This window comes from Phyllobates terribilis, unplaced genomic scaffold (genome assembly GCF_046119375.1).
Source record: "Phyllobates terribilis strain yellow unplaced genomic scaffold, ASM4611937v1 Scaffold_5__5_contigs__length_657084704, whole genome shotgun sequence".
NCBI classification, from domain to species: domain Eukaryota; kingdom Metazoa; phylum Chordata; class Amphibia; order Anura; family Dendrobatidae; genus Phyllobates; species Phyllobates terribilis.
Genome location: NW_027362765.1, coordinates 436,674,444 through 436,687,482, shown reverse-complemented (window position 1 = coordinate 436,687,482; position 13,039 = coordinate 436,674,444). Strand labels below are relative to the sequence as shown.

Sequence of the window (13,039 nt, the reverse complement as noted above, 5' to 3'; positions counted from 1 at the left end):
CTATAAATATTAGCATGAAGATGCCAGCAACAAAATCTGTTACCACAATAAAACCAGACACTCTTTTTCAGACATAAGTCCTTACTGACAGAAATACAGTATTGAGAATGAGGCAAATAGTAATTTTTCCAAAGTTTACTGCTTCATTTTTTGTAATGGCAATTTGCATATACTCCTGAATGTCAGAGTGATCAGCTTAACAGCAATTACTGTTTTTGCTAAGTCAATATTTGCCCAGAAAATGAACTTTAACCCCCAAAACACATTTCAACATCATTGCAGTCCTGCCTTAAAAGGAGCAGCTAACATCGTTTTAGTGATTGATCCATTAACACAGGTGTGGGTGTTGATGAGGACAGGGCTGGCGATCAATCAGTCATGATTAAGTAAGAATGACATCACTGAACACTTTAAAGGAGGCTGGTTCTTGGTATCATTGTTTCTCTTCAGTTAACCATGGTTATCTCTAAAGAAACACGTGCAGCCATCATTGCACTGCTCAAAAATGGCCTAACAGGGAAGAGTATCGCAGCTACAAAGATTGCACCTCAGTCAACAATCTATCGCATCATCAAGAACTTCAAGGAGAGAGCTTCCATTGTTGTCAAAAAGGCTCCAGGGCGCCCAAGAAAGACCAGCAAGCGCCAGGACCGTATCTTTAAACTGTTTCAGCTGCGAGATTGGACTACCAGCAGTGCCGAGCTTGCTCAGGAATGGCAGCAGGCTGGTGTGAGTGCTTCTGCACGCACTGTGAGGCGGAGACTCTTTGAGCAAGGGCTGGTTTCAAGGAGGGCTGCAAAGAAGCCACTTCTCTCCAGAAAAAACATCAGGGACCGACTGATATTCTGCAAAAGGTACAGGGAGTGGACTGCTGAGGACTGGGGCAAAGTCATTTTCTCTGATGAATCCCCTTTTCGATTGTTTGGGACATCTGGAAAACAGCTTATTCGGAGAAGAAGAGGTGAGCGCTACCACCTGTCTTGTCTCATGCCAACTGTAAAGCATCCTGAAACCATTCATGTGTGGGGTTGCTTCTCAGCCAAGGGAATCGGCTCACTCACAGTCTTGCCTAAAAACACAGCCATGAATAAAGAATGGTACCAGAATGTCCTCCAAGAGCAACTTCTCCCAACCGTCCAAGAGCAGTTTGGCGCCCAACAATGCCTTTTCCAGCATGATGGAGCACCTTGCCATAAAGCAAAGGTGATAACTAAATGGCTCATGGAACAAAACATAGAGATTTTGGGTCCATGGCCTGGAAACTCCCGAGATCTTAATCCCATTGAGAACTTGTGGTCAAACATCAAGAGACGGGTGGACAAACAAAAACCAACAAATTCTGGCAAAATGCAAGCATTGATTATGCAAGAATGGACTGCTATCAGTCAGGATTTGGTCCAAAAGTTGATTGCGAGCATGCCAGGGAGAATTACAGAGGTCTTGAAGAAGAAGGGGCAACACTGCAAATATTGACTTGCTGCATTAACTCATTCTAACTGTCAATATAACCTATTGGTACTCATAATATGATTGCAATTATATTTCTGCATGTGATATAAATATCAGACAGACACTAATAAAAACCAGAGACCAGCAGATCATGTGAAAATATAATTTTGGTGTCATTCTCAAAACTTTTGGCCATGACTGTAGTGCAGAACAAATAAAAAAAAGTTCAAAAATATGATAAATATGATTTGAAAATTGTAAAAAATTGTGAACAATACTTCAAAACAATAATAAGGGTGTGCTATTTGTGGAAACCTGTAAGCTCTTAATGAGGCTTCTATGGAAAACTTTACTCAAGCCACTCTATTTAGCTGGTCCCAGAGGAACTCTAGCCTTCATTCCTAAACACTACACATGCATTTGGACTTATATCAATAACCCCTGGGTTGCACTTCCAGAGTAGCTGCTTGCCGATGGAGACAGATGGCAGAGGAAAGTAGACTAGGCGGGTAAAAACTAGATAATAGAAAAAAGGTCAGGAGGTAACTAGGAGCATGGAGTTAGAGGAAGAATTATCAAAAGTTAGTTCTTGGTCAGCAAATGAAATCAAACAAGCCAGGTCAGTATACATTTAAAATTAACATAGGTCACAGAAAGGAGCTAGTTATACCTGCTGACTAGGGGTTCTGCAAAACAAACATATCCCCCTGCTTGGAGGCGCCACGAGTCCCAGCCACATCAATACATTTAGCTGGAACATGTGTGTATACCCCAGTGAAGCTAGCATCACTACCCCAAGCAAGTCAGCATCATCCGCAAGATAAGTGCATGACTCCAAAGCATAGATTGCTGGAACATACCCAGATAAGGATGTAACCAGTAAATGATAACTTGCCCTTTAAGTTTGCATTGCCTATGGATTCGAAATAGTCATAGTCAGATACTTTTTCTCTCACTATTGGTGTGTGGTTGAGATAATAACAGGAAAGTTTTAGTTTATAAGTAGAAAAATAGATTGTTCTGCCACTGCATATATATGTTTAAGCTGTTCATAACACATGTAACCTGTATAACACATCAGACTGTGCACCTGCAAGAAAATGAACAATGCTGCCCATGTTTCCCCCTTGAAGAAATCAGTTTGTTCTTGTTGAAATGTTGTGTAAAATGTAATAAGTATTAATGACACGGAATGTGTTCCTGTATAATTATTAATATTATTGTTTATTATTATAGCGCCATTTATTCCATGGCGCTTTACATGTGAAAAAGGGGTTAACACACTTAGAATAATCTGGTACAGGAGGAGAGAGGACCCTGCCCGTGAGGGCTCACAATCTTCGAGGAATGGGTGAGGATACAGTAGGTTGGGGTAGAGCTGGTCGTGTAACAATGTCGTGGAGCGGTGGTTGCTGCAGGTTGTAGGCTTGTTGGAAGAGGTAAGTCTTCAGGTTTCTCTTGAAGGTTTCCGTGGTAGGCGAGAGTCTGATATGTTGGGGTAGAGAGTTCCAGAGTAGGGGGGATACACGGGAGAAATCTTGTATGCGATTATGGGAAGAGGAGATAAGAGGTGAGTAGAGCTGGAGATCTTGTAAGGATCAAAGGTTGCTTGCAGGTAAGTACCAGGAGACTAGGTCACAGATGTTTGGAGGAGACAGGTTATGGATGGCTTTGTATGCCAGGGTTAGAGTTTTGAACTGGATTCTCTGGGCAATGGGGAGCCAGTGAAGGAAATGACAGAGGGGAGAGGTCAGGGAATAGTGGGGGGACAGGTGGATTAGTTGGGCAGCAGAATTTAGGATAGATTGGAGGGGATGCAAGAGTGTTGGAATGGAGGCCACAGAGCAGGAGGTTGCAGTAGTCGAGGCGGGAGATGATGAGGGCATGCACTACTGTTTTTGCAGAGTCTATGCTGAGGAATGTGTGAATGCGGGAGCTGTTTTTGAGTTGGAGTCGGCAGGAAGTGGAAAGGGCTTGGATATGTGGTTTGAAAGAGAGATCAGAGTCCAGGGTTACCTGGAGACAGCGAGCTTGCGAGACTGGGGAGAGTGGACAGCCATTGACGTTGATGGATAGGTCAGAAGGGGAAGATGAATGAGAAGGTGGAAAGATGATGAATTCTGTTTTATCCATGTTAAGTTTTAGAAATCTGGCAGAGAAGAAGGATGAGATAGCGGACAGACATTGTGGGATTTTGGCTAGTAGGGATATTGGTCCAGAGAGGTAGATCTGTGCGTTATCAGCATAGAGGTGATATTGAAAGCCGTGAGACTCTATGAGCTGTCCCAGGCCAAAGGTATAGATGGAGAAGAGCAGAGGTCCTAGAACTGAACCTTGGGGGACACCGACAGATAGGAGGTGAGATGAAGAGGTGGTGTGCGAGTGGGAGACGCTCAATGTCCTGTCTGTTAGGTATGAGGAGATCCAAGATAGGGCCAAGTCCGTGATACCAAGAGATAAGAGAGTCTGTAGTAAGAGGGAATGTTCGACTGTGTCGAAGGCAGATGACAGGTCCAGGAGGAGGAGGACGGAGTAGTGTCGCTTGGATTTGGCGGTTTGTAGGTCATTGGTGACTTTGGTCAGGGCAGTTTCAGTCGAGTGATGCGGTCGGAAGCCAGATTGTAAGTGGTCAAAGAGGGAACAAGAGGAGAGGTGGGAGGACAGTTCAAGTTGGACATGTTGTTCCAGTAGTTTTTAGGCATAGGGGAGAAATGATATGGGGCGGTAATTAGCCAGAGACGATGGGTCAAGCGATGGCTTTTTGAGGATGGGTGTGATTGAGGCATGTTTGAAACATGAGGGTAAGACAGGTTGAAGAGGTGGGTTAGGGTTGGGATGAAGTCTGTGGTAAGGTTAGGGATGAGGTGAGATGAGATTTGGTCAAGTTTGCAGGTGGTGAGGTGTGACTTGGAGAGTAAAGAGGAGACATGATCTTCTGTAATGGTGGAGAAGTGGGGTTTGGAGGAGGAAGGTTGAGTAGAAATGAGGAGATATGAGGAGGGGCTGTGGGGACTTTAGGGAAAAGCTTTGTCTGATGGTGTCAATCTTCTGCTTGAAGAATGAGGCAAAGTCTTCGACTGAGATGAGAGGAGAGGGAGGAAGGTCTGGGGGACGGAGGAGAGAATTGACAGTGTTGAATAGCTGTTTAGGGTTGTGAGACAGGGAGGATATGAGAGATGAGAAATAGGTTTGTTTTGCTGCAGTGAGTGTGGACTTGAAAATAGTGAGGGATTGTTTGAATGCGATGAAGTGCTCGATGGAGTGGGACCTTTTCCATCTCCACTCAGCAACCCTGGAGGCCCGTCGCAGTTCTTTAGCAAGGTTGGTGTGCCAAGGTTGCCTGTTGATTGTGTGAGCTTTGGTATGTGTGAGAGGGGCGATTGAGTCGAGAGCTGCGGCTGTTGTGGTATTATATAAAGCAGCAGCAACATCTGCATCGTGTAAGGAATTTAGGTCTGTAAGAGGGAGGAGGGATTCAGAGAGTGAGTGTAGGTCAAAGTGTTTGAGGTTTCTGCGAGGGTGTGAGTGGGGATTGTGGACCTGTAGAGGAGAGGGCAGAGAATGTAAGTAGTTTGTGGTTGGAGAGAGGGAGAGGAGAGTTAGAGAGGTTAGATAGAGAACAGAAGCGGGTGAAGATTAGGTCCAGTGTGTGACCATCTTTATGAGTGGCTGCGGAAGACCATTGAGCAAGGCCGAAGGAGAAAGTGAGGGATCGGAGCTTACAGACAGATGAGTGGGAAGTCTCGATGGGGATGTTGAAGTCACCCATTATGATAGTGGGGATGTCAGCGGAAAGGAAGTGAAGCAGCCAGGTGGTGAAGTGATCTAAGAAGGTGGTGGCTTGCCCTGGGGGTCAGTAAATAATTGACAGTTGGAGGTTGAAGGAAGAGTAGATGCGCACACAGTGCACCTCAAAATATGGGAGTGTAACGGAGGGCAGCAGTGGGATTTCGGTGAAGACACAGGTATCTGACAAGAGAAAACCTATGCCTGCACCATGTTTGCCATTGGGGGGGAGTGTGGGAAAGGTGGAATCCACCATATGAAAGTGCAGCAGGGGAGGCTGTGTCAGAGGGGGTGAGCCAGGTTTCGGTGATGGCGAGGAAGGAAAGTTTGTTAGTAATGAAAAGGTCGTAGATGTAGGAAAGTTTGTTGCAGACAGAGTGAGCGTTCCATAGAGCTCCTGTTAGTGCAACGGGGGAAGCGGGAATTAGGTGGATGGGTATCAGGTTAGAAAGGCTGCGAGAGTTTGTGGTAGGTCGTGGATAGGAGGTAGAGGTGACTGTGGGGATGTGGTGAGGAGGGCCAGGATTTAGAGAGATGTCGCCGGCAGTGAGGAGGAACAGAGAATGTGTTAGCAGGTGGGAGTAGAAGAGAGCATGGGGTGGCTGTCTGTGTTTGGAGATACAGGATTGAATGTTGAGTAATAGTTCTGACGAGTAGGTGAGATGAGTGAGGAGGATGGAGGGAGAGATGAAGAGCTCCTTACTATGGGTTAGGGGGGTTAGTAGAAAGTGAAGAACTATAGGGGAAAAGGTAAAAGCTAACAAAAACATAGTTGAATGAGAGTAAGCGGTCAAAGTGTGGGTTACCTGACTCCTGCCCTGACTAACTGCCCCTGCCATTTATCTCTGAAGCCACTTTGCACAAGAAGACGTGTGTACAACCCCACACGCGTGCACCCCTTAGACAGCTTCTGATTTTATAGGGCAGACTATAGCATTAGGTGAGGGGCACTGTGGGAGCTGCTTGTGGCTAGATTAGCAGCTGCTCAGATCACCAGGAGATGGCTGGGTGATCAAAGACAGAGTGAGGCTCTTCAGTTTAGCACCTCTAAACATCAGATAAAGTCTACAGTGTGGAAAGGACAGACATATGTGGGTACTGAATGGAATGTGACAGATAAAGCAGAAATATCATATAGTATGATTATAATATAATGTATTGTATTGTGATGTTTGCCTATGTAATGCATAGTGTTATAAGATATAGTTCATTTTTGGGACTAGTCCATAGTGGGAGTTAGTAATGTTAAGGGAGAGTGACTGCTTCCTGCTAGGAAGAGAGTCGGCGTTTTGGAGTGTGAAGTGAACAGTGCTGCAATTAATGGGTGACCATGAGTGAAAGGAGACCGAAGAAGGAGGGATAGGAAGATCCTGAGGAAAAGTGACCGACGAGACAGAGTGGCCTTCCAGAAATGGGTCCTTGAAAAGGACACCTAACCATGAGATCTTGATCTTGTAATACAGAAGGTAATGAGCCTTAGCAGGAGTGAGAGATGGGGACTAGTGAAGGATCTTGAGTGGTAGATACAAGGCGCTAGTAGTGGAAGAAATAAGACACAGAAATGCCGAGCAAGAAAAGGAGACTTGTGAATCAAGACTGTAGCATTAAAGCTAGGTTGTGGCAAAGTAGGGAGAAACAGTGTGCCTTAAAAGCCCTGGATGATACTACAGAGAAGGATTACTGTATGGAATGCTTCAAACTATAAAATAAAGGTCCATAAGACTTTGTACCTGCTACCCCTTGTAGATAACCCTCATCAAGTTACTGTTCAGTAAAGAGTTAATTTTTGAATGGTGGTTTCCCTCATTGAACTGTGAAACATTTGGTCCTGGCAAGCCCATAACACATACTGATGCACCTGATGAAGAGGACAGGGCATCCCTGAGACGCATCGTGTCATTAAACGTCTGATCTTGTAAATGGTCTGGTCTCCTCTATCACAGTGCCTGGAACATATCCACCCCCCTTATTTTTCCTTTTTTGTCCTTAATCGTATCTCCAGCTCCTGTCCAGGAGAGTGTGGAGTCGGCGATGCATCCGTCATATGCTTCCTCTAAGAGTGTGTTTATTTATTACAGTGGAGCAGCTCCTGCGCAGTGAGGGTGGGAAGCTGACAGCCATTGAGGCAGCTGATCAGAGAAGTCTCCATTTTGTGCCTTGTAGTAGTGTTGTGCCTGTCCAGCACAAGTGAAGGTGAGCAATTTGTACTTGGACTTGTCCTATGCAATTGCCGATTCACACAGGGAGCGCTTTTCTCTCTTCTTTCTTCCTAATTCTTTGGAAAGAACATTTAGCAGTATGTACTCTTTAAGATCCTTAGAAATCTGGATTACCAAATAATAAATATTCTTCTTGGGGGTATTCTCAAGATGTTACTTGAGCAGCACTCTGCTCTTCAGTCTCTTTACTTTGCGGTTGCTGGAGATCAGGTATTCTTCTTGAGTGACAGTTCTGGTTAGTAGCTTCTCCTGCTACTGTAACACATTAATTTATAACAAGGAGAAAAATGGAGCCTTCAATAGCTTAGAACGATTATTCAAATTTTATTACATATAAAGATTAAAATCAATAACAAAAAACACCCATATAACATTTATGCACAAAAATGTGATCAACACAGACCTAAAGCTGTGAGTAGCTAGTGGCGCCAATTACAATGTGGTATCATGAATAGTGACTATGCCACAAGGGCATTCCTATACGTAGTACATACTGATAGTATCTAATGAGTCCATAAGTTAAACCCTGAGCCAAAGGGAAGGTATAGTACCTAGTACATCTTGGTAGTTATCAATAGGCTCAAGGGAGAATACATATTAAATAATTGGACTCATGAACATACCCAGCAGTTGGAGATGGACGCCAATGGGACCATCAACCTGGTGAGAAGATTCCCCACGTCCCCTATGCACATTTCGCTTGTATAAATTACTGCTTCATCATGGGGGCATCTCCATGAGAGCAGTGAATAGTGGAACTGCTCTGTAAATTGCAGATAATAGGGGGTCACAATTTTTAGATTTATATTTTAAAAATAATTAGAAAACCATGTATTATTTCCTTATTAAATCCCAATAAAATACATTTAAACTTGTGGATGTAATATGAAAAAATGTGCAAATGTTCACGGAGTATAAATACTTTTTTAAGGCACTGTACATGTGAAATAAATGTTGAATGAAAATACGATCCATCAGATAAATTATTTTAAGTATTTTAATTTTATTGTTTTGATTTTTTAATAAATTGTCTGTTCAGTGGTATGTCACAATTTTTATGCCAAATTAAAGTATGTACTTTTGTTTCCAGACTTTCTTCAGACTTTTTCTTCTATAAATATTTTTACTATCATTTTGCTTTTTTGCTTCTACTTTGAACAGTCCCCAGAGAATGAACCTCCTCACACACTAAGTATAAATTAACTCATTGCAGAGGCTTCTGTGCCCGAGATGTAAATGGTACATTGATTTATATAGGTAGGTGCTGTATTCTCTTTTACCGAATATAATTGATGAAAATATATTAATAAGTAACTTGAATTGCGAAGGAGTTTGGAGGAGGAACAATAATGCTATGGGCTTGTTTTCCAGGGGTCGGACTAAGACCTTTACTTCCAGTAAAGGGAAATCTTAATGCTTCAGCAAACAAGACATTTTGGACAATAGCAGCTTCCATTTTTGTGGGAAAAGTTTTGAGAAGGCACTTTTCTGTTCACCATGACTCTGCCCCAGTTCACAAAGAAAGGTCCATGGGGGAGTTTGTTGTGGAACAACTTGACCCACCGCACAGAGCCCTGACCCCAACCCCATCAAAGATAGTTGGGATGAACTAGAAAGGAGATTATAAGATCCAAGCCCTCTCAGTGTTTGACTTCACACATGCTGTATGGAATGAATGTCCTAACACTTCCAAAGACACACTCCAAAATCTTGTAGAAAGTCTTCCCAGAAGAGTAGAAACTGTTAGAGATGCAAAGTGTGGACCAACTTCATAATAATTCCTTAGGTTTTAGAATAGGATGTCATAAAAGCTCCTGTAGGTGTAATATAGAGGGGTCCGTGAACGTTTTATTCCATGTAGACCATTTGATGTATTTATAGGTACAGTGATGAGCAAAAGGGCAACAAAGTTTTGAACTTTTGAATTTCAGGCTCCATATCTCACCTTCCACTACTGCTTCAAACTTGAGACTACCATCATTTTATAGACAATCATCTTGACTATCTCATACATAAATTTGGCTTTCAATTATTTAGCATATGATTAGTTATGTCATGTCATTGCATTGTTACTGTTTTGCTCCTAAAAACCTAAATTTTAATCTTTATTATTTTGTTAGTATTTTGTAAATCCACCTTTGGCTCAAAACACTGCCTGAATCCTTCTGGGCCTACTCTCGATCAGACTCAAGCATGTTTTGACTGAAATCTGATCCCAGGTCTCTTCTACATATTCCTAAAGTTGATGCATACTGATCGACTCACTTGGGTGTGTATACAGCTTTTTTCTTCAACTCTACCCACAAGTTTTTGATTGGGTTGAGCCTGAAAGTCAAAAGTTCAAAACATTGTTACTCTTTTGATTGTCACTGTAATTTAACCACCTAATTATTTATTGACTTTTTTTTTATTCCATTTTTTATTCTAGAAATGAAATCAGAAGAGTCGTTGAACATAACAGAATTTATATTTGAAGGTTTAACGGATGACCCAGTGCTACAGTATACATTTTTACTATTATTCTTAGCCATCTACTTTATAGTAATTTGTGGAAATGGTCTAATATTTGTGGTCATTTGCCAGGACACTCACCTGCACTCTCCAATGTACATCTTCTTATTAAACCTATCCATCATTGACATTGCTTCTACCTCAAATATTCTACCAAAGCTTTTAATTATGGTCTTCATACAATATAATATCATCTCTTTTGAGGATTGTATAACACAACTATATTTTTTCATTTTGTTTGTTTGCACTGAGGTTTTCCTTTTGGCAGCCATGGCATTTGATCGCTATGTTGCAATCTGTTATCCTTTTCATTATATTATTATAATGAGTTTCGAGCACACTGCTGGTTTGTCTGTTACAGCATGGATGGTTGGACTTCTGAGTCCTGTTGGACATGTTACCCTCATATCAAGAATGTCATTTTGCACTTCTCATGTAATCAGGCATTTCTACTGTGATATTTCACCACTGCTGAGGATCTCATGTAGTAATATATACAGTGCAGAAATGCTAACTTATGCCGTAGGGACACTTGTGGGAATTTTTACATTAATTTTTACACTATTATCATATTTTTTTATCATTTTGAAAATTTTTACTATTGCATCCAAAGAAGGACGAGGAAAAACTTTTTCTACTTGTTCTTCACATCTAACTTGTGTGATTATGTTTTATGGAACAATAATGTGCCTGCACATGAGACCCACGTCAACTTATTCCTCAAAATTTGATAAGTGCTTTGCCCTTATATATTCTGCCCTGGTTCCAATGTTAAATCCCTTTATTTACAGCTTTAAAAACAAAGAAGTCAAAAAAGCATTAAGCAAACTCAAAAAACAAGTAATAAAAATCATCTTCAGACCATAATATATATAAAAGCGCGATCTTTATACCCTATCCAATTTTGTAATTTACTTTATTACACAGCACCCTACATTTTTCTTAATCTAGCTAATCCCTAAATGTGTTTTTCTTACACTGCGGGGAGTGAGTGCAGCCCCAGCTTCCTGTGACATCAAGACCGCTGTCAAACCAAATGTCACAGTAAGTATAGTAAAAAAACTCATTTCAGCATTAACTATATAGAGAAAAGTGTATGGTATTGTGTAATAAAGAATCTTACAAAAGTGGTTAGGGTATAAGGCTAGATATTTAGAAAGGACATTTTAGGTGCCGGGCCACCTATTTAAATGGGTTTACCAAAAATGTATAATTTTTACTGAAAATAATGATGAATATTTTGGAGATAATCATACTATACATAATTAACCCTTTAAGGGCCTCTTATGTACTTAATGACTAAGCCAAAGTTTACAATTCTGACCACTGTCACTTTATGAGGTAATACCTCTGGAACGCTTCAATGGATCCCACTGATTCCAAAATTGTTTTTTCGTGACATATTGTACTTCATGATAGTGGTAAAATTTCTTCGATATGATTTGCGTTTATTTGTGAAAAAAACTAATTTTTGGATATGCCTGTGCATGCATTTGGTTAATATAGTTACAATCTAATTGTAAGCTAAAAAGCAGGAAATAATTTCTAGACTAGAAATTTTAAATGGTTCAAAAGACCGATTAGACAATTTTCTTTACACTGTCGGTGCCTTTTTTGTGATGTAAATGAGTGTCACAGACGCCAATCGAAGGCGGGTGTCTGCGGAAAAGTTGATCTGATTTTCTACGTGTTGGTGGCTGCATAATTGTCAATACTTGGTAAGTAATTTGTGCCAAAAATAATAAAAACATAAAAACCCAACCTAGGTCACAATTGAATTGGAAATATTCATATGTCTCTAGCTTTGTAGTTTGACTATTTGATTTGTAATCCAACTCTCATGGTGAAAATATAATAAGGTTTGTGGTAGTCTCAGCCAAAACATGGTGAGAGGAGTAAGAAGGGTCCCTTTTAATGTTGAGCGAGCATGCTCGACACTGCTCGGTACTTGCCCGAGCATCACGCTACTCGGGATGTTCGGCGAGCACCGAGCATTTCCGGGTTACTCGGGCGGGAGCTCGGGTCTCCGCCCTGCATGTTTGGCGCTCTTTACAGAGCCAGTGAACATGCAGGGATTGCCAGCCAGTCACTGTAATGCCGCAGCCATGTTGTTTGAGGGCATTACAGTGATTGGCTGGCCGCACAGCGTCACCTTGAGTATTTAAAACCGGGCGCCGCCATCTTGGACACATTACAGTCCTGTGTGCTCCAGTAGCTGATATTGCTGGACTTAGCTCCAGGTCTCGGGGGCCAGGAAAAATCCTTTTTTTTTCATCTAAATCCTCTTTTTTTTCCTCCTTCACACTGTACAAATACCCGTCTTATTAACCTTTTGGTGTCCCCCCCCCGCACTCCCCCACCCAAAAAAAGTGTGTCTCTGATTTTTCAGACACAAATATATATGTTGAATATAGTCTGGTGTAGGCTAGAGAAATAGAAGTGTGGTTTTGCAGTTCCACGGTTCAAACATCTGTATTATCCAGTTTTGGGCCATTTGTATCTAAAAAAAACAGTTTGAGTGTGTCGCTTACTGTTCAGCCGCAAATATATATATTTAAAAAAGTCTGGTATACACCAGTAAATTATAACTGTGGTTTTATGTTCCATGGTAAAAAATCTCTATTATCCTGCTTTTGGCATTTTTTGGCGTAAAAAAAAAACTAATAGTGTCTCCCTGATTTTTCAGACACAAATACAGTATATCTGTTGAAAATAGTCTGGTGTAGGCTTGAGAAATAGAAGTGTGGTTTTGCAGTTCCACGGGTCAAATCTCTGTATTATCCTGCTTTTGTCATTTTTTGCCGTAAAGAAAAACAGTAGTAGTGTCTCCTGATTGTTCAGACACAAATATGTCTGTTGAAAATAGTCTGGTATACACCAGTAAATTATAACAATGGTTTTGCTGTTCAACGGTAAAAAATCTCTATTATCCTGCTTTTGGCATTTTTTGTCGTAAAAAAATAATAATAGTGTCTCCTGATTGTTTAGACACAAATATATCTGTTGAACATAGTCTGGTGTAGGCCCGAGAAATACAAGTGTGGTTTTGCAGTTCCACAGGTCAAATCTCTGTA

The 13,039-nt window shown here is 41.4% G+C and overlaps 1 protein-coding gene across 1 annotated transcript; it reads left to right on the top strand.

Annotated features, from left to right (window-relative positions):
• The first annotated feature begins 10,058 nt into the window (after positions 1-10,058).
• Positions 10,059-10,832, top strand: LOC141271619 (olfactory receptor 5AR1-like). Its single transcript, XM_073681663.1, has one exon. The coding sequence runs from the start codon at positions 10,059-10,061 to the stop codon at positions 10,830-10,832; it is 774 nt and encodes a 257-aa protein (XP_073537764.1).
• The last annotated feature ends 2,207 nt before the right edge of the window (positions 10,833-13,039 follow it).